We start from the raw sequence: 22,320 nt of genomic DNA, 5'->3' as shown, positions 1-22,320 counted from the left end.
CACGTTGTATTGTTCTATATTGTTATATCTATGAGGGTCATTATTAGGGCCATTTAAAGTCATTAAAGTCATCTTTTTTTCTATGCATCAGGAAGTCGTGAAATCAACTTTAACGCTAAAATCTCATCCCTATGAGGTATATTAAAAAAGTTATGAAGTCATATAAAGTCATACTTTCCTGGTTAGGTCATAAATCATCTTTTTAAGTTATATAGTCTAATTTTTGAGTTATAAAGTCATATCGTTGTATACTTTAAATAAAAAGTACCAATTTAAGCGGTGAAGCAATGAAGCACTAAGAAAGTAAGGCAATTTCTGATTGAACATAACACTTACAGTCACAGACCTATATTTTATGAGGTCACAAATTGCATTATGAGGTGACACTCACACATTGCATTGTGTTGCAACACAATCTTTTCTACTTCTGTGCATTGAAGTGGGACGTCATGTGAAGTTCAGTCAGTGGGTAGGCAAGCTAAAAAGCTCAACCTTGGTCTAGCTTAACGTTGGGGTAGCTGGTTGAATGCTGCTCAATATTATGCCGAGAGACTTCCACAAGTGAAAGAAATAGTCAATGCATAGGAAGGTGAAGGAGTTATTGTAAAGAGCGTCAAAAATTCAGTCAACGATCCAAAGTTGACTAGTCAGTTAACAGAAATATGCCTCCACTACAACAATATTTCAAACTTAATACTCAAAATGGAAAGTTGTACGTACACCATCAAAGAGGCCCATGCTGATCTAAATGCCCTTGATTTCGGAAAAGATCCGCTTGAGCTCAAAAATTACATTAAGAAGCGATTGGACAAAAACGATGTGAAACAAATTATGGAGCTACAAAGACAAGACATTTCACCAGCGTTTTATGCAAAACTGCAGAAGTGTCAACCCACATCAGCGTCTGTGGAGCGCTCATTTTCATTACTAAAGTCATTTTTACGTCCAAATCGTAACTTCAAAGACTCTAACATTCCACGCTACATAAAACTGTGCTACAACAGTGGTTTAAAATAGAAATGGATGTGTATTACTGTTATGTTGCGTATGTTTTACTCTTTAGTTCCGTGAGTGACATTGTTCGCATGTAAAAATACACAATTTTCACATAAAGTCATATAAAGTCAAATTTTCCAAAAAATAAAGTCATATTATTGATTTTATAAGGTCATATAAAAATGGCCCTAAGCCCCTAACTCATTATATAATCTGGAAAGTATCATATTTTCCTTCGAACATTTATACAATATTTATACCAGTGCTTTAAAGTCTGATTTTATGACAACTCTGTTTATCAGTAAATCCATGTAGGCAACGTCACAAGGGTTATTGTTTCATCATTTGACAAATGAAACTTTCTGCGCAAGTGAATACACCAGTATCAAATTTTATGTGAGATCGTATCACATCTTGTAGGAAAGAGTTCTTCATTATAAAAGAAATAAGATCTGGTCGCCACTATCTCTGTGTACTAACTGCAGCTTGTGGTAGTTTAAGCCGTCCCTGGAATTGATTTGTTTTATAGGGACTTTATATTTTGATAATATTTTATTCTGCTGCAAATCCAGCATTTATCGTTTTTAAATTTATTTGAAGGTGGTAAAGCTCTCATAGTTTTAAGTTCATTTGTCAGTTACAACTTTCGCAACCGAGAAAAAACCATGACGTCACAATCGGTGAGTCTATTAATGATCAAACAATGTAGTAATTTGTTGATTGTCTTGCTAGTCGTTGATGTTGTCTCGTACATTGACCGTTCAATTTACTTAATTTGTGTTTAAACATTCCAAACAAATACAATCACATGTTTCCTTGCTGGCTTATTCTGTGCATGCAGTGGAATTCATCAATTCACGTGAATGTAACGCGTGGTAATTAGTAGCGGTAAAGTTTCAATTATTTGAGGCTTAATATGTGTTGGTCTTAGGCTTATTTTCATCTACATATTTTACAAAGGGTCACTGCGAATATGTTGTCAGTTATGGGTAAGCTGAAATTAATTTGGCTTGTGTCGCAAATATTAGAACCGAGGTAACTTTGCAGCATTCTATTACATTGAGGATCGTTGTAGTGATGTATTGACTTAAACGTCTGGTCAATACAATGGTTTCATTCATTATTTTATGTTTTGATAACTCTACCAACTCTGTAGCTTTGTTTGAACTGAGACCTTTTGTCATTTCTTTATTGTGACGTTTGTTCGTAACAATCCCAGCGCAAAGTGCGGTCTGGGCTTGATTAAAAATCATTTAGCCGCTGAATTTTATATCTGGAACAATTTTACAAAATAAAATAAAAACTTCCATTAAATTTAGTAAGATTTTAGATTTTAGGCATAAAACTTTGTAGTTATCACAGACTTTCATATGAAGCCTTCCACAATATAGAGCGAAGGAGATGCTTTGTTCTTAATGAGTTTGTCGTGAAACCTGGTTCAGCTTAAATTACAACAGTTAAGATTCCAACCATTGTTTGATATTTTCCCGATTCTCCCCGCTCTTTATTCTTTCAATTGAATTTTTATTTCATGCGACCGCTTCATTGTGACCGTTGCTACGTCGAAGAACACGTTTCTTAGAAATTCTACGTCATTAATTTGGGCTTTCATCAAATTTTTAAATTCTAAATTTTTCCCAGAAAAATTCTTAAAGAGAAACCAGTGATCGGAAACGAAAACATACGAAAATGCTTCACATACGATGTGTTTGTTTTTGGTGTGTCGTGTCCGATGACCATGGTAGGCCTATTTAAGGATAAATGGTACCAAACTATTTAGCTTACACAGAAATGGTTTCCAACCTTTAAAATAAAACAAAATGCGCGATGGCCGCCGCTTAATAAGCCCACCTGAAGATTGATTGACCCGCAGTGCGGTGCTTTCTACAGCACAAAACCAATCAACCGTGAACTCGTTCTGGCTTGAACTGAGTTTATGACGCAAACGTTTTCCGCCCGGAAATAAAACGACGTTTCGCTTGACTGCACTTGGCTTGAAGCAAACTGCGCGAAAACTTGCTCACTCCGTCTTTGCACTCAATATTATGCGATGGTGCTTGGAACACGGGCTCATATGAAACGGGGTTTCGTTGTTTATTAAATGTGGTATTTTACTACCGGAATGAACGGAGTGCGTCTGAACCGCGCAACATCGGGTTTCATTGGCAGGAGGGCTTATTATACACCGGAACGTATAAAGCGGCGACCACTGCATTGAAACAAACAGTATTCTTCTAAAGATGTAGTAAAAATTCTTTTTATTAAATAGTTTATCAACACCAACCAGACAAAACATGTTAAAATGTTCCGATTTTCGATGGGTCGAGTGGACTACGCTGTGATTCACTTATTTAAGAATTTGACCTCTAGTGTCGCATTAGGGTAATTACCGTCGAACGCAACGTATTCTTAAACTGTTACGTTGTTAATGATACAGGTGGAATAAGCAAGATGATTGCGGACTTAGCGATAAAAGCGTCAGGTTCCGATTTTAAGTAGGGCGAGTAAACTACCGCTATACACGGAACCTGTTCTGTGGTTTCGCATGAGGGAAATAACCTTTGAACGCATTATGTTTGAACTCTTCCGCCATTATTTAGGAGCGACAACATTTGTAGATGTCATGAAATGTGTTGAATTAAATCGTTAATTTACTGAATGCTGATACAACACTCCATTATGGATGAGCGTATATTCACGAAATCATTCCACAGTTTAACTTTTGAGCAATGAATAAGCAAGATGGTTGCGACTTAGTTATAACAGCTCCAAGTGTTCAAAAGTTAGTCTATGGCATATGTTTTTTTTCGGATAAAGACTTGTGGAGGTCGTTACAGCAGGTGCAGAGCTTGTCCGACTTATCCTATGCTATATTAACCTACTTTACCTTTGGAATTATTTATCTGACTCTATCGTTGCGTGCGGTTAGAATTCTCTAACCTCGTGTCAGCCGAAAGCTTTTAATGTTACAACAGATCTCGTTTACCAGAAAAGGTGTTATTATAGGTGCTGTACACTTTCCGATTATTACGCATAATTACAAACATAGTATGAAAACGCGAATTACAGGGAAAATGCTCGTGTAAAAGTTCGAGCTTATAAAACATGAAGCGATGAGAGCGGCAATATCCGACAAAAAACACGTTGGCTTTCAGAACGCGTGAAACGGTAAAAAGAGCATGCGTTGGCAATGGGGATTGAGTTCAGTTAAAACTGGCGCGTTTTGAAACAAACTTGGTAACCTACTAAAGGGTTTTCACATGATACCACATACGCGTAAACTATAACTATATACGCAATACACGATTTTCACACGAAATTATTCAGACCGAGTTTCCAAATATCAAACAACAAATGAAATGTCATCAAAAAACAAAACTTCAATCAATAACTGGGTAATGGTATTAGGGCCGTCACCCAGGCCGCTACAGACTGACTTGAGTGGAGGGACTGACTTGGCTTTTGCATGACTTGGAGTGGAGTCATGGCAGAACAGGAGGAGACCTGCTTATGGTAATTATGCGATCAAAGTGAAGTACACGGCGGCGTTGGAAGGTAAACACTTGGATACAGCGCACAGTGCAAAGCTCTGGAACGTGATACATCAAACAAAACTTGGAAAGATTTGAAAACTATCTCCCATGCCCACAAAGCCATACGATGTCGCAAAGTACCCAGTACTCGTCTTAACAGGAATATGATTGATTGATCGTGTATGCCAAACGATTGTTGAAACACCAGGGAGTAATAGCGGAAAGACTAGAAAACATTTTGGCGATTTCTTCATTATTAATTGCGTATATGATGCGATGCGTAGATAACGGATTTATTGTATATATTGGATGAAAAATCTTGTCCGGGTGGTTTCCTACTCTCTTTTGTGCATTTTAACTCGCTTTAATCGCTTATAACGGATACATTCTATAAGGTCCATTGTAGAAAAAACAATGGAAAATACCTCTATATAACGGATCCATTCATCATTCCAAAGAAATCTATTTGTGACATTACAACTGGTATTGTCACAGAAGAAAGCTTGTCTCATTCTTCACACTCCAGTCGATCTTTCACTTGTATTGTGTGTACTCTACTGTATTAACCAGTATACCAAAAAAAGTTTCCATTTCACAGTGAAATAGTACACAGAAAATATACAGCACAGTTTGTTGTTTCTGATTTGAAAATGTCTTGTGATTAACTCTGGAGTGTGTGACGTAATATATAGGAACCTAGCGAGTCTACGTGGTGTGCTGAGAGTCAATTTCGTATATAACCGATATCGAGTGTAACGGATAAATCACGCTGAAGCCGACTTGTCTGTTATATGCGAGCTTTACTGTATTGTAAATGAGATCTGGTTTTGATTTAAAAGCTTAACTTAAATTACTTCAAAAGCGATAAGTCTTCTGCAGTTATCTGCTGTACAAAAGGATGGATGGTTTAGGTTAGGTTGTTAACATCAAGACTAAACTGATAGCTTTTCATCACTTGAACCGTTTCATGACGGATAAGGTAAACTTAATGTAACATAAAGTAAAATTGCTTAGTTCGGTGATCTGTCAATTCAACTCACAGGGGTTGGTTCGGTCATCCTGGGTTTAATGATTCTGGATTTAATCGTCCGAGAGCCGTTTCGTTTTTACCGCTATTAATAAGATTATGAAAAGTCCAACTCTTCTTTTCTTTATGGTTTGAAGGCCGAGTTCATCGTGTTCAGATATCTGGTTTATAAAATTTAAACGCATCAAACGCCTGTAGATGCTACCGATTTAAATTGCTTGCATCAGTCGGCCAAGGTTTGATGTAAAGTGGAAATCAGTTAGAGTAACAACCATGGGAAATTCATATCCCTCTAAGCGATTAAAAAACTTTGGATTTTGATGATAAACAATATTAAATCAGCCCCATATGATAATAACACGTCATTTCCGAATTATGATCGACCCTTTTTTAAACGGCAAACTCTTTCGGTCGTCTATGATTGTCCATGTAAATTATCGACAAAATTTGGTCCGTTTTTAACTGCAGCCGTTTTTGGCTTTTGTGAAATGAAATGTGAGATCCTTACAAATCGATGCCCTTAATCGCCTGCAGAGTAAATAAGAATCCAAGCGGGTAGATAATTGTGATTTCTACGCAACAGATAGGCGAGTGAAATATTTTGAAACATTTGCCCATAGATGCAATCACGCTCAGGTTCAATAAACCTTGATTCTGGTAAATATCCAATACAAACAGTGTATTGATTTTTGTCAGGCAAGCCCCGGCAAAATTAGATTATTCGCTGCATCTGAAATCTTATGCAACGTCAAGGGAAGCTTGCTTGGTCGCGGAGGGTTTGGTACTGTCCGGTTAGGACATCACCAGGTGTTGGGCAGACTGGCTGTGAAATGTCAGCCCATGCAAGGATCTATTACTGAGATGAAAGAGGCAAAGCAAGGGTGAGGTTCCCCGCAAAATACTTAAAGGCTTTAATGTGGTTATGCTTGATTAATTACGTCAATGCTTTTCAAATGCGAGAAGTACACATTTGGAATAAGTTTTGATGATTATTTTCGTTCCAGATTGTTGAAGGAGGTTAAAATGATTTTGCTGGCTGCTCACAAGCACGTCATCCGCATCGAGGGATTGATTGATGAGGAGGACTGGGTTGGAGTTGTCATGGAGCACATGTCAGCTGGATCACTTAACGATCTGATATTCAACCAAAATATCGAGACTATTCCTTATCCTCTTCTGCTCCGGATGTCATACGAGAGCGCTGATGCCATCACTTACCTCCACAAGATGCTCAAGGATATCAGGATTGCCCATGGAGACTTGAAGCCCCAGAACATTCTTCTTAACTCGGACCTTCATTGTAAAGTGGCAGACTTTGGTGGAGCCGCTTTATCTCATCACACCAGAACAGCTACAGCGAGACCAGATATAACAGGAGAAGGGAGCCAGCACACTCTTCTGTTTTCTGCTCCGGAGAGATTGGATCCAGACTGCGACAGGCTCACAACATCCATGGATGTCTACAGTGTTGGTGTGATCTTTTACATGATGATTGTTAGGAAGTATCCTACAATTGCAAACGAAATCCTCTTCAGGATGACGGGAAAGTTTCAAGGTGTGTTCCTTCAACAGAAACTAATCGATGAGATCAAAAATGGACTGAAACGAAGGAAAGATGAACAAGGTGTTAGGATCATCTCTCTCATGGAGAGCATCATGACCAAATGTGTAGACAATGATCCTTCCAATCGACAAGCAATGATCGAGATACGTGACCAACTCCAAGAGCTACTGGAAACCATCAAACCAACCACCATAATGTTCCATGCCGCCAGTGTGGCCGAACAAGTTACCATCAGAGATGACGCACTTGATCAGGTGGCAAGCAAACCAATCAGTCACGTGATATTTGGAACAGGGCGTAAGCAGGCTTATATAATTTGGATGGTTGTCTACGATCATGTTGAAAATACGAAAATAACAAAAAACATCGTTTAAATTATTACGTTTCTAGAATCTTCTCTGGGAGCAACAGTTTCAGAAACCTCTCCTAAACAGAAAAGAGCAAGTGGAAATGATTCAGGTTAATCTTCAATAATTTTTTCCTATTGGTTACTCGAAAAATAATATAAGTGCAATTGGATTTTGAGTTGAAATTTAATTTTGTCTTGATCCCCACAAAGTGAAATTTTTGACAGGTCTTGCTCCCTCCACAAGCTCAACACTAGATAACGGACGAAACGTGGGAAAAGATTTGGACAAACTGACCATAAAAGAATCTCCTCAAAAGAAATCAAATCCCTCCGGTTTGTTGAAGTTATCAGATAAGATTTCCTGCATAATTTGCAAAAAGGGGTTAACCAGTTAAAAACCGTCATCTGAATAAATTTTGTTGATCAAATCAAAACTTTTTGCGGTTCTGATAACTTAAAAATTTTAAGTCATATCACAATGTTATAAAGGGTTCGATCTACCGCAAACCATTAGACCAGTGGTTCCCAAACTTTTTCAGGTTATTAAACGCTCGCGGCACACTTACAAGAGAAGAAAAGTTACTTTTGAAAATTACCCTACTCTATCGGCAATTCCATAATTGGTTTCATCGTCACATGTGCTTATTTATCAGCTATTGAAACAGTTAGAAAGCTTTTGAGTCGCATATGCTTGTCTGCATGCCTTATTTTACATATTTATACAGTTCTTTTCCAAAATTCCATAAAGATTCGCGGCACACCTGAGAATCTGTGGCGGTACATTAGTGTGCCGCGGCACACAGTTTGGGAATTACTGCATTAGACTGAAGCGTAGTTTAAGCTAAACCCAGTGGAAAGGTAGCCATAGAAACACTGGCCACCGCCATTGTCCTTTACCATCGTTGTCATTTCCGCCATTTTTAACGCACCGATCTAACAGTGACATGTCCCAACTGCACCGCACAAAGCGCTCACTACTCGCATTGACTAGTACTTTTACCATAGACAACACATAATAGCTGTTTGTTTTTTTGTATATTTTTGGTTATACTCAAGGAACGTTTGGGTCGCGATATCATAAGATTGTATTTGTGAGTCACAACAAAAATAACTGTGCACACTTGACATTTTGTGAAAATGTCGTTTGTTTTTATTTTTGAATGATTGGGCTGAAAATAATCAAAACAATAACAAAGTCACGTGATCGTTTTAATCTTGTCATTTTGTATCAACTATGAAATCCATCCAGACTTGCAACTGACAAAGTTAACTAAAACGCTGCTTGCACAGCTCAATAGCTGTCTAAACATTTGCTTTATTGCCGAAATAAATGTTGCAAAGTTAAAATGAACATTATCAGACTCAATCAGATATATAGCTATAAAATTGCGTCTGAATTATCAGGCTATCACTATTTCACCAGTCGAAGGCCAAAGTTTAAAATAACGATAATAAACCGATAGTGGTCACGTCAACAACCAAAGTTTCTGGATCAAACGTAGTTTAGGTAGTTTTACGTAGTTTAGGTCAGTGTATGAGAAAGATAGTGAAGAATCTGGCACCAGGTAAAACGAAATTTAACTGTATAAATAAGCTAATTTTTTGAAAACAATTATGTAGGCCTAGTTATAGGCTATCACTGTTAGCCAAGACTAACACAGATCTACATAACTAGCAGCTACCGAAATCCAATTGCGTTTTTTGATCATTTTTAAGACACAGCCGACTAACTAATTGAAAAAATTGCATATAATAATTGATTTTTTAACCGTTAAATTTGTTAATCTTTTCTATAATGATACCATACTTCAGCAATATGCTAGACAAGCTGGAATATGTAGCACTACATTTGTTTTCTTACTCAGTAATACTCTGGTTTGTATGAACTATGATATGACGTGAGTGTTTTCATTTATAGTATGTGGGCAAATATAATTTTCCCACTCAACTTTTTCCACTTCAACTGTTATTGCATTTTACAAAAACTTTATAGTCTATGTAGGTTACATTGTTGTTATACATTGAAGAAAAGTCGGATGTGGGTACTTGATGTACTTGTACTTTCAATGTATGTGTACTGTGAGTGTGATGTACTTTCAATGTACCGGTTCTGGTGTTTGGCACTATTTCAAAAAATTCATTCGTTACTTTTTGTAACTAAGTGTTAATTGTTAAATTAGAATAACTAATTAGAATTAAAATAACTAAGTTAAATTGGCACTAAGTGTTAATTAAAGTGAGGTTTTAAAAAACATACCTCTCCAAACCATAAAGTAACCGTTTTAGAAGTACCGAATACAGAATTATATTAAAAATAAGTAATTTGGTAAAAGAATTTGATACCGGTATCAGTACTGAAAACGTGCCACGTTACAATAATTCGGAACTATCGTATCGTGGTACTGCCCACTTCTGATAATAATGTACTTTGGAAAGTAGTTAACGTTTAACTTCAAGTATCTTAGCTGGTAAAATTAGCTGAAAATAACCACGAACTCATGACTGGGCGAAATCAAGTTCTTAAATGTTACAGTCGAATTAATGAAACAGTCGAATTATCTTGCCTTATCATAACCTATTATTGAATCAAATCGCTATGGTGTTTATAAGTTGTATGAAATGTTTCTTTTGTCATTGTCTCAATGTGGCAAATGCTGCACAGTATACAATGTTTACTCTGTTTTAAGAGATAATGATGAACATTGTTACAGTATTATAAATAATGTCCATTGCCAAATCATGTGATACTGCTGATAGTCTGTAGTTGTTAATGGAGTAAGAGTCAGTGGTTGCCTATTAATCATTTTCAGCGTTGTAACTGCTGTTATAAGTCGGTACTTAAATAAGGCTTTTCATTGATTTTCAGCAGTTTTGGATTGACACACAGTTCACTCTGGTCTGTTGCAGTTTGATAGCATGTTGCAAGCAGCACAAGGTGGTCATCAAATCAAACAAATGCATGTGATGTTCGTGTATGCTTGGTCCTTTTGATAGACATGGTGTTTTTTGCGCATGTCTCCGAGGTTGAGTGCAGGTGGTGGAGGAATACATCAGTGGCTGTTTTGCACATGAGTTGTCATTCTAAGAACTAAAATTTCATAAAATTTAAAACAGAGCAAATGTATTGCAATTTAAGTACTAATTTACAAGTTTTTGTATCACAGCTGGAAATCATTTATATTACAATTTTGCTATATACAAGTATTTTGACACTGAAAATCACAACTAAACATACTAGCAGAAAATTAGAATAAACTAATTTGGAGTACAAGCACAGTTACAGTCATCTGTATAATACAAATGTTTACAATACTATAATACATGGTTTGGTCGCAATTTTTCGATTGTTTTTTCAAAAATTTGGTTTTGAAACTGATAAATTTATACACTGATTCAATACTCCTCCCCTTATTATTATACACGCAATTACAGCACTACTATTAAAGCAAGCAAAACCTGTTTCTGTTTAGTGTTTAGGCCAACAGAAAATAATATAGCTGAAATATGGTTTAGGCCAGGGCTACTCAACTATTTTTAGCAAAGGTCCAGTTACAAAAGTTCAAAATTTGCTTAGGTCCGTTATAACTCTCATGAAATAATTTACAGTCATACAAATGTATTAAAAGACAGTATATAAAATAATATAATTCTGTGGATGGGTATTAATTTAATTTTAAAATCTCTGGTTTTTAAAATATTAAATTCTCTGGAATTTTTTAACACAACAAATGAAATATGGTATATACAAAATCCGGTAAAGCGGTATTAGCAAAAGCAATAAGCGAAATTTATTTATTGTTCTGTTAGTCAAAGCTAGTGGGAGAATTGGAATTTCTGGTTTCTTGATAGTTCATTAAATCTTGGTTCTAAAGTAGTGAGAGCGAGTGGAAGGCAGTGGTGAAGGTTTTCATTGGTCATGCAGATGCAAAATTTATTCTTTAAGAAGTTCATGATTGAAAACGCTGACTTGCAGCTTTGCATTGTGACGTCAACAAGCCTTGTTTGAAATTGTGCTATTGTCTGCTGTTTTTTTGTTTTTGCAAATCAAAGATAAGGGATTTGGTTTTGTTAAAAAACTCGTGTTTTTTATGAAGTCATAGATATCATTGTGCCTTCATAAAGTTTCTTTATGGGTTGCAATTAGCACCTTGCTGATGATGGGCTTTACCCAGAAACAGCGTTGTCGAACGCTACATCTCCTTAGTTGTTTTGTAACTTGTGTAAACATCGTTTAATCAACAAAAGATGGCTAAAAACGCCGATTGACAAACGACCTATTAACAAAAACCGCTAGAAGACTAATTTGAGCTACCACTTACACATTCGCTGATTAATTGAATAAGCAGGAATAACAAAACTAATGATGAACGATTTCATTTGCGTAAATGCTGAGACAGATAAGGTCCGGATTCAACACTGAAAAGGTCCGCATTCGGACCATGGTCCGCGAGTTGAGTAGCCCTGGTTTAGGCAAACACTTATGTTATTTTACACTGGCCGCCCCCACCAACTCATGTAAAAAATGATAGCCACCATACGGTGTGCTACACGTTTATATGCAATAAAGTCGGCTTAATATGACCACCCGCTTTATATGACCATGTTGATGTAGTCCCAAATATTGCCATACAAATGTCTCTGTTTACTATGACCTGTGTTTAAGTATTACGACCACTTTTTCAATATTATTCCCTCAATGTTTCTTTGTCAACTTTGTCGATACTGCTTGGTGCGTGGTGCTGTATCAGGCTTGCAGCTTTGGTTATTATGACTATTCCGATATTGTGACCAAAATAGCTTGGTCCGAAGATAGTCATAATAAGCAAAGTCTACTACATTAAAATGCAGTGTAATAATTTTGCTCATTTCTCTTTGCTAATTTGGTATTAGAAGATAGTTTTTACACGACCTCAGAGATGATTCCCCACCAATCAAACATCGGTTATTGAGCAAGACTTAGTACAGTTCTTAGAGATGAGCAGTACAGCAGTACTATAGTACCAAATTATTTTATTGCGGTACATTATTCAGTACCGATACCATCGGTACTTTAAGAGAACAGTACAGAATCCCTGTACTGAATTACTTTTTTCCAGAAATATAAGTCGGTCCCAGTGCTTGGAACTTCTAAAATGATTACTTCAAGGTTTTCAGAAGTTTGTTTTTCAAAATTTCATTTTGATTGAAACTTGATTTCAATTTTAGTGCTTTTTGCTTTTTTTAATCGAGTGTGTTCACATTGTTTTTGACCTGAAGTAACCTTTAGCGGGGCCATAATATCAGCAAAAGTTGCACTTGTAACATGATCCACTGCACGAAAAGTAGTTTGGTACCGAGTACTGACAAAGTACCTGACTACTTTTTTGAAATAGTACCAAATACCGGAACCGTTGGTATAATTTTTGCCAAGTACCGTTACTGACAGTACTTTCTACGTACTGACTGCCCACCTCTGACAGTTCGTGATCCATGTACTTTATAATAAAACAGTCTCATGCACAGTTTGCTTATTATTTAAAACAATGTGTTGTATTTGTTATATATAACCATTATATAATAAAAGATGCACTAGCAACTGCTTTTAACATGAAGTCTGATCTAATCAGCATCAAAACGATAAAATAATTGTTTGTTTTATGAGCAGCCATTCGCACAGTTTGGTAAACCAAAAAAGCAACTTCAGTAAATGGCAGCCACTCAGTCAGAAAAATGAAAATTTGGTGGTATTGTGGGGATTATGTATATATATTGGCATTGCATAAAGTTTGATTTTTCTCCAGTCTAGATAAAAATAATATTTGCAAAGCTTTGTAGCGTGCTAACTGCTAACATAGATTGAAGTGTTTCAAGTACCTTGTTTTCGTGGTGTAATATGCGACACGTGGGTTATGGTAGCGGGTATTGTTTTAGTATCTTTAATCACAATCGTAGTTTCAAACCAATATGTGATATAGTAAGTGTGTCAAGTGGTTTTTTTGTACTGGTGTAAAGCGGTTTGAATTCTTTGTGAGAAAAAGGCTTAAATTGGAACTGACACGTGATTATGGGCTGATTGGCTAAAAGCTGATTGGTCAATACTTTAGTATAAAAAGAAATGTTTTGTTTAAATCTCTCTCTTCTCTTCGCCCGTCACTTACTCGTGGAAATTCTCTCTTCTCAGAGTTATTTCCCTTGTTCTGTAAAATTGAAGTTATTACTGAATTATTAAGAAAATGGGATCATGGTGTAAATATTGCTAATTCGATATCCTAATTCGGACAAGTTATTCGGACAATATAGCAAATTTGAACTTATGAAGTTGGTGTTGATTTAAGAAGCAATATAGAGACAGTAAACAACGGAGTCAAAGACAATCATAGGAGTCAGACAATAAAACTGAAAGACTGGGTTTGGCTTAGGCCATCCCAAAACCATTACACCCCAAATCCCATAGTATACAGCAAGTATATGCAAAAAAATGTGCGATATTTAAAATTAGTACAATTCACTGCATTCTAGCCTACATTTCATTGCAAGCCATTTCGTCAAGGCCTAGACTATATTTGTCACCTGTCAGTATTAAGCTTCATAATAATTTATTTCCAGATATTGCTGACAAGAGGAGAATTTGGATAGAAGAACTAAAGACGCAGCTGGAACGATTTGAGAAAATGCAGTTCTTGGAATGGTATGGTAAGTTTATTTTCTGACTTTGTCCTAAATCTGCGAATATTTGAATAGACTGCATAGGCATGTTATGTATTATTTGCCATAGACATGCATTATGCGCAGCAGAACACACATTTACGTTGAATTTCAAAACTTACCTTTACTTGGCCTAGTACAGTAAGGCTGCTGGCAGACTGGTGATGCTGTGAAAATATTTGTGTGATAATATTTTGTGAAACTTGATTGAAATGACATGTAGCCTATTTAGCCGGGAAATATTTCCACATTATCACTGGTAGATTAGTACAACAGCCTACTAGGCCAAGTAAAAGTAAGTTTTGTAATTTACATGTCTATTGCAAACATATTGCCAGTGCTAGTGTACAGAGCCTAGCTTAGTAGGCTGCCGGTAATTCTGGTGAAAATATTTACCGGCTAAATAGGCCACATGTCATTTAAATAAATTCTGGTTGTTGTATTAAGTTTATCTTCAATTTAAAATGACTGCTTCTTTTTTTAATTCGTTCCAAACAGATAATTTCAAGAAAAGTAAGTTTTCGCTTTCAACTTGACTTTGTTGCTTAAACATGAAAAATTTCCGTCTTAAATTTATTTCTATAACGCGGCGAACTACAACCGGTAAATAAGTAACTATTATGTTTGTTTAGATGACGACAACCCACGCAGATATATTTCGCTTTTATGCGAATTAAACGAATCCAGCGACATGGAACTCTTCAATATGGCGTCACTGCGCTTTCCAAAGGTGGTGAATCTTAATGGATTGAAATTGTCATCATCGGAAGCCGCGATCTTTTGTGACGTTTTAAGGAAACAACAAAAGGAGTTAAAGTTGCTTGAACTGATGAGCTGCTTCTCCCCTGATGATGTGGAAAGATTAATTTCGGCGATCTCTGAGATGCCTGGAAAGGTTTGACGATTTATTCAACTTTTTATCGTTTGCTTAGAACAGCATATGACGTCATAAATGTTTGTTTACATTTGTGCTTATGACGTCATTATGGGTAGTAGGAAGATATTTTTCAAGGCAGTTTGTTGAGATTACTGGGCAGTGTAGGTCGGATATTTGGTGTTAATTTATATAAAATTGCAGAATAATTTTGCGACGGTTTAGTGATTACTTGAATCTACAAGGAATGTGGAATCTGCGATAAACTTGGTCGCTTAAAATTTCTTCTTTTTAATGAAAAAATGACAAAATTTTGTTCGATCAGTTTTAGCCTGGCATGTGCAGGTTAATTTTTGGGTCAACTGAAAAGTTTCAATTTTTTTAAAACTGAAAATATTTTTGCAAACTTATTATCAGGATTTGTTTCTACAACTAATACTCGATACCGGTTTTAATTGGCCGCTCAAAATTATTTCTGTTTAATTCAAAAACCAAGAATTTGTGTTGGACCAGTAGGCTAGGCCTAAATCTGACCACGCGGTGCTGGTTAGTTATTAACCAATTAATGGTAATATTAACTTGTATGTAGTAATATATTAGCTTCATCAATACACCAGGTTGTAGTTTACAAACATTTCATCTGCAGGTAAAAGAGTTGGACATCAGACACAACATAATGAAAGACATTCCAGGACCAGAATTTTTCACTAAAATTGAAGGAGGTCTGCTCATGGTTGGTTGCTTCGAAGGTGGAAGATTCTCCGCAAATTCGAGCGAGAAACAAAAAATTCAACTCGCCCTTGACCAGCTTCATGGCTCGGTATTCTTTATGTTTTGTCATGTTTGTGTCAACTTGAACTTTGCACAGAAATTTAATTTTTATCCAAATTTTTAATTTATAGCGGTTGAAAGTTTGTGTTGGTCGTGGTGACAAATTGAAAGGTGAAAGGCGTTTCGTCTATCTCACTCCGCGCAAGCACTGCTGACGTAATAATTTTAGTAGGTTTCATTTTTAAACAGAAATACATTATTTACTCAATTTTTATAAAAATTCCTTCCACACATCGATTCACTTGTTTAAAAGGAATTGCGTCGTGGCCGGGATTCGAACCACGGACTTCTGCGACATCGAGCGATCGCTCAACCCGATGCGTCATCTACAGATTTACTGATTAATTGATAAAATTGATTTATATTTGTACATAAACTAATAGTGATGTCATAATTATAATTGTTTGACATGTTAATTCAAGTAAATATTCACTGAATTATGTTAAATGGTGAATTTGCTGTAATATTTTAGATTCGCTGAATTTTGTGATTTGAAATATCCAGAGTGAGTTTTGTGGAAATAAAATTTGTTGTAAGACAGAAATTGGTTTTGTGTCAATATTTTCAGCATGATATTTCTGCTCAAGCGTTATAAGTAGGTTTTTATCATCCCTAATTGCTTTGTAGAGTTCAGCTCTAAATTGCTTATATCTGCTCAAATCTAATGAGACTGGTGCTATGGCTTGTAGGCTGAAGCATCTGCCTCGAATGGTGTCTCTACCTTGTAACCAATGATTAACAGAAATATAGGCTACCAAAATTTTTATATCAACTTGACGCAGACAAATAACAGCAGTAATAATAATAACAGTGCGGCGTGTAGTTGGGGCAAGACGTCAAACACACAGAGTTATATCAGGGGATTAGCTTCCTGCTGCAACTTCCTCTACGAGTTGTTCGGCTGGAAATTTACGAAAACAGTCGATTTTATGCGTTCCTGAGATGCGGAAAGAAACTGCGTCTTTGCTTACAATCCGTGCTTATGACCACCAGGTTAGCAAGCAGCCATGTTCCCTCTAATTCTTCACGAGTCTGAGCAAACATACTAACTCCCTGAGCGGTCCTTCGACCACTGTGAGCAACATCAGACGTGTCACGTGCGTACTGTGGCCATTATTATGCGTTTATTTTGTTTTCACTTCAGGTAGAATTCTTTTCTTGTGTGCAGCAAAGATTTTTTGTGCGTGAAAACCGTGTCAGCAGTGCGCACGCGCGCAGCTTAGAGGGAACATTGGCAAGCAGTGAGGTATTTTGAATCGCGTTGAGGAGCGGGGAAAATTGTTTTAAAGCCCCATTTAAAATACCAGCGTCTGCCCACTGTATGCTCCTGTCAAAATGCGGGGAGTGAAAAAGTTTTCCTTGTTACGCTTGATTAAGTGCTTAACGACTCGAGATGAACTGTATGCTCTATTATTCTCATATTAAAGCACGAGGTTTTGAGATCGCTCCTATTCTTTAGGAACGATCTCGAGAGGTTAAGCAGTTTATTTGGTTATTTGGTTTGAGCTAACAAAAGCTCTTTTGTCAACGTCGGAACGGAACCACGCCCGCGCTCCCTTTTAGGGATTATTCGCTCTTTGCTCTTTTTTTGCACAAGCAACGCTAGGTTTAAGGACTGCTGTAAGAACATCATTTTATGTAGTGACTAAAAATTATAGTTTCGAGACTAATTCAACAAAAAAACGAAGAAAAAGATACAACATAATACGCAACACAATGCACAGCAGCACGTCAGAACCTTGTTTTAGAGGTTCGATATAAACGCTTTGTTTTTAAGCTGACATCATTGTGTCGAGACTCGTAAGTTTGTCGATGTCGTGCGTGATCTACTTTTGCATGAGACGCGAAAGCGATATTTGTCTTGAGTTTTATGCAGTCTGATATCACTTTAACAGCTTAGCAGCGTTTATGGTTGTAGCAATAGTTATGAAAGGACGGTTATGACGACACGTCATCAACATTGTTTTCTGCTATTGCCCGGCTTTGAAAAACGGTAAAGTGATCAAAGAGCCGAGTGCAGATGTCGCATTTCAATTGCATTTACGCAGAGAATGAATACAGATAAAAAGCTATTTAACGATGGTTTGTGTGCATAGAATGTACCAAAAAGTAGTTTGCGAAATAACATAATTTGTACCAAACGTTTATAACAGGAGCTCCGTTACGTGGTTACGTACGTTGCGTAGTTATTTATAATTTCGTGCAACATTAGCGAGCACACACACTTGGTATAAACCTATTGAGGTGCAATTGAAAATTCTCCAGGAAAGTTGATTCTCTTGCGCAGCGAAAAACTGGCAGTTATACCCCGACCTTTTCATGATGGCCAGTTAAGGTGAAAAGCGAGACTCGGCGGGGCCCTGGATGCATAATAATTGCCTCTTTTACTTTTATAAGATGTCAAAGATTTCCTCTTTCTGGATGAGAATTTCAAAGACATCCATCGCGGAGCTGAAAGATCAACCAAATTAAGCTTCCACCTTTGAAGTGTTGACAGAGATGCCTCTGGTTTTGCGACGACAATTCCAGGCCATCTCGGCATTGGTGATGGCTTTGCTCACGGCCGCTTGCGATGGCATTCTCACTCCAGTCTTCTGCATGAGCTCAATGTTCTTCGTTTGGCGAAGAAGTTCGAGGTCGCCGGAATCCTATTCGAAGATGCAGCTCGACATGAACTAACATTGGATGAGATACTTTACTTTCTCGCACCTCGCAGCTAAGCGATGCATGAAGCGCCAAACAATAAGCCACACGATAAGGTGAAAATTTAGAAATTTCCGCAGCGATTTTAAATGTAAGTACGAAAATAAATTTAACTTTTAAAGCATTTTAAAGCGTTTTATATGAGGTGTAAAAAAATAGAAAAGTTTTGCGTCCCTCGCGTTCTGAGCTGGATGGTCGAAACGCAGGAATTTAACAACCAGCCTTTAAGCACTTTCGGCTTTCTACGAAATTCAAAATATGGCTTCGGGAATGGGGCGATATTTTCTGCCTTAGCGCAGGGCGGCTAAAACCTAGGTTACGCCGCTATTTCAGAATAACTATGAAGTGGTGAAAATGAAGCTCTACGATTTAAGTTGCTACTCCTCCTAAAGTTGCCTCAGAGCTAAAACATCACATCATCATCATCATCATCATCATCATCATCATCATCATCTGCCAATGGCTTATTAGAGTCTGCCTCGCGTCCATCGTAACAAAGCGACTGCTTTGCATGAGGTATACACATGATGACGCGTGTAGGCGCATGACGTATACACATTCTTCTTCGTTTGAGCGTTTCTTCCTTCCAGACTAGATCTCCGGGCATGACGTCATCAGCCATTTGATTGTATCCTCGTCTAGTCTTTTCAGACCAAGCACACCACGTGGGGGCCGATGGATTGGGCAGGCATTCATCACATGGTCTGCTGTCTGCTCTGTGGCACCACACTCGCATCCTGGTGAGGGAGCCAGTCCCCATTTGTGCATGTCTGAACGAAAGCGTCCGACTCCGGTGCGCAAGCGGTTGAGCCTGACCCAAGCAGTTCTTGCGAGGGACATTCCCGGTGGGTTTGGATCGGCGTCGGTTATGAAGTCACAGAGCCTGAAGGAGTTGTTGTGCCACTCTGTGCTCCACATGTGGTTCGTCCAGTGCGCCGCACTTAGTCCAAGGTCTTCTGCGCTACTGAGTAGCTGTTGTGCGGCCGGCACAAAGGGGTGTCTTGATTTCAGTCGCTGCTTTCCAGGTGGTGGTCGCTGTAGTGGGGTATGGAGAAGGTGTTTAGGGTCCAAAGCGCGGCGGGCGAGAGAAATCATGGCTCCTTTGCGGCGTAGCTCAGCAGGTTGGATGCCTGCAAGGATTGGTAGGTAGTCCGTTGGAGTGGGACGCAGGCAACCAGTCACAATACGCAGCGCGTCGTTGATGGTGGTGTTGATATGGCGGGTATGGGAGCTACGACACCACACTGGTGCGCAGTACTCGGCGGTGGAGTGGACAAGTGCCAGGGTGGCTGTGCGGAGGGTTTTTGCGCCGGCCCCCCAACCTGAGCCCGCCAGCCGCCTTAGGAGTGCGACGCGCGCAGATAGTTTATTGCGCAGTAACTCCAAGTGTCGACGATACGTGAGTGCCCTGTCCAAGGTCACGCCGAGGTAAGTGGGCTCGGCTCTGTAGGGCAGGGTTTCCCCATCAATAGTGATGTTTATCTCACGCTGCGCTTCTTTGTTGTTGAGGTGGAAGACCGCCGACACTGTCTTTGCCTTGCTGAGCTGCAGCTTCCATTTCTGGAGATATGCTGTTAGTGTTTGCATGTCTTGGCTAAGGTGCCTCTCCATCGACTGCCAGTCTCCGGCAGAATGCAGGAGTGCCAGGTCGTCTGCATAGGCATACTTCCTGGAGGTGGTGCTGGGCAGATCGTAGGTGTATGTGTTGAACAGGAGGGGAGCCAAGACGGAGCCCTGTGGGACGCCGTTTCTGAGTCGGCGTAGTCTACTTCGTGGGCCGCTGCCGGTGGTGAGGGTGAAACTACGGTTTTGTACAAGTTCCATGATCATGCGGACCATGTGCCTGTCAGGAAGTAGACGGAGTAGTTTGCAGGTGAGACCGGTATGCCACACGGTGTCATAGGCAGCCGTGAGATCAACAAACACGGCGCCGGCCTTCTTCTTAGCTGAGAAGCTGTCCTCGATGTCTTGGGTCATAAGTGTGACCTGGTCTACGGTTGATCTTCCTTGTCGGAAGCCAGCTTGTTCACGAGGGAGCTGTGGGTCTATTATCGGTTCGACACGGGCGTAGATGAGTCTTTCGAGGATCTTGAAGGGGATGCAGAGCAAGGAGATGGGACGGTAGCTCTTTGGATCCCCTGGGGGCTTCTTCGGCTTAGGGACTGCAACCACGAGGGCTCTTCTCCAGATTTTAGGGATGCGCAGGTGGCGCATGCAGCAGGAAAGGAAGTCTTTTAACCAGGACTTCAGGGCGGGAGCAGCATGGAGTATAAGTTCCGGACATAGATGGTCAAGGCCCGGAGCTTTACCTGGCTTTATGTGCTGGAGGGCGGCGACGAATTCTTCCGTAGTGAAGTCGCCGGAGATATTGTCTGCGTGTGATGTTGGCACCTTCCAGAGTTCCGTCATTTCCTGAAGGACGGACCTGTCTGATTCACGGTCTCTCGTTTTAAACGTCCCGTTCTTCACAAGTTGTGTCGCGATGGCATTAGGCGAGACAGGGCATTGTTGACGAGATCCTCGTGACCTGCCAGTGAGATTGTTCAATGTGCTCCATGCTGTGCGGCTAGAGTGTGTGAAGTCGATTGACTCGACAGCCTCCGTCCAGCGGAGCTTCCTCTTTTGATCAAGCCTTTCTAGTAAGACTGTGGCTGATGTGTTGGTGTCGTCGCCCTGAGGAGCGTCAAGGAAGTCGCAGTAGAGGCTTTGGCACTCCTCATCTCAGCACGGAATGTAGATCTTCCGACGGCCGCGGGGGATGGATTTTTTTGCCGCAGATGTTATTGCGTCGCAGAGGTCCTGGTAGGCTTCGTCCACGTGGATGGTGTGTGGCGGAGGTAGACGCTTCGCGGCTTTTTTTGTATGGAAGCCGTAGCGTTTCCAGTCGGCCTTTCTGAAGTTCCAACGCTTAACCCGTTTGCTCGGAACAGGCAGTGTGAGTTTGGGGGGCGTGACAAGCGAGGGTCGATGTTGGGACCTTGGGAACTTCTCTAACACGCGTCTGTGCGGGTGTCGACAATCGGAGCCCATACTTGCGAAAGCCAGGTCTGGGTTTGTACCAGTGTTCCAACGCCCGGAGAAGAAGCTAGCAGCACCCTTAGGATCGTGTAGTAGGGTGAGGTTGTTATTGGCTGTCCAGGTAGCCAGGCTTTCTCCATCGTTGTTGGTTGTTTTGTAGCCCCAGTCCGTGTGGTGGCTATTGAAGTCACCAATGTAGAGGCTGGGGTGGGGGAACACTGGTATGGCTGATGGTGTAAGTCGCAAGGGTGGGGGCTTGTAGATATTGATGATCTTGTAGCCTGTTATGTCTACACAAAGCCACTCGAGCTCCGAATGAGCTGGGGATTGGTCTTCTAGGGTCCAGCTAAGTTGATCATGGACAAACGTGGCGAGGCCGTGTTTCCTGCTGAGGATTGCGCCTGCGAGTGTGAAGTTGGTTATTACCAACTTATCCATAGATGTGCAGTGGGTCTCTTGGAGGACGATGATGAGGGCTTGATGTTTGTTGGCCAGGTGTTCTATGACGCTGATCTTGCTGGCGGTGATGCCCTCGGTGTTCAGCTGCAGGACGGTGGGTCTACGGTACTTTTCGACAGAGAAGCTGCCGCGCCCTGGGAAGGGCGTTTCCCTCGCCACTCTGCGCTGAACTCTGGTCTGGGTAATTGCTCGGTTTTGACAAACTTCGCTTCGCATATCTTCTTGTTAGATATGTTACTGACAGGAGGGACCACGTGAAGGTGCTTGTCTCCCCCCCCGTAC

The 22,320-nt window shown here is 39.6% G+C and overlaps 1 protein-coding gene and 1 long non-coding RNA gene across 2 annotated transcripts; both read left to right on the top strand.

The window, feature by feature from the left end:
• The first annotated feature begins 702 nt into the window (after positions 1 to 702).
• LOC143451813 (uncharacterized) lies at positions 703 to 15,054 on the top strand. Its single transcript, XM_076952555.1, has 8 exons — positions 703 to 952; positions 1,597 to 1,676; positions 6,253 to 6,437; positions 6,561 to 7,417; positions 7,511 to 7,579; positions 7,695 to 7,802; positions 14,055 to 14,141; positions 14,786 to 15,054. The coding sequence occupies exons 1-8, from the start codon at positions 703 to 705 to the stop codon at positions 15,052 to 15,054; spliced, it is 1,905 nt and encodes a 634-aa protein (XP_076808670.1).
• A 535-nt stretch (positions 15,055 to 15,589) lies between these two features.
• On the top strand, positions 15,590 to 16,340 carry LOC143453419 (uncharacterized). Its single transcript, XR_013115171.1, has 3 exons — positions 15,590 to 15,847; positions 15,930 to 16,026; positions 16,112 to 16,340. It is a non-coding gene; the product is annotated as an uncharacterized LOC143453419 (long non-coding RNA).
• Positions 16,341 to 22,320: the final 5,980 nt, after the last annotated feature.

This window comes from Clavelina lepadiformis, chromosome 4, assembly GCF_947623445.1.
Source record: "Clavelina lepadiformis chromosome 4, kaClaLepa1.1, whole genome shotgun sequence".
Lineage (NCBI taxonomy): Eukaryota > Metazoa > Chordata > Ascidiacea > Aplousobranchia > Clavelinidae > Clavelina > Clavelina lepadiformis.
Note: the sequence above shows the minus strand (reverse complement) of the source record. Positions and strands in the feature narration are given on the sequence as shown.

What these genes read in the sequence shown, in the direction of transcription:
- LOC143451813 (XM_076952555.1), top strand. Translation starts at nt 703, where the DNA reads ATGGAAAGTTGTACGTACACCATCAAAGAGGCCCATGCTGATCTAAAT. An exon ending in AGCAAGTGGAAATGATTCAG is followed by an intron (nt 7,580 to 7,694) that starts GTTAATCTTCAA and finishes AATTTTTGACAG; the next exon opens with GTCTTGCTCCCTCCACAAGC. An exon ending in GCAGTTCTTGGAATGGTATG is followed by an intron (nt 14,142 to 14,785) that starts GTAAGTTTATTT and finishes ATGTTTGTTTAG; the next exon opens with ATGACGACAACCCACGCAGA.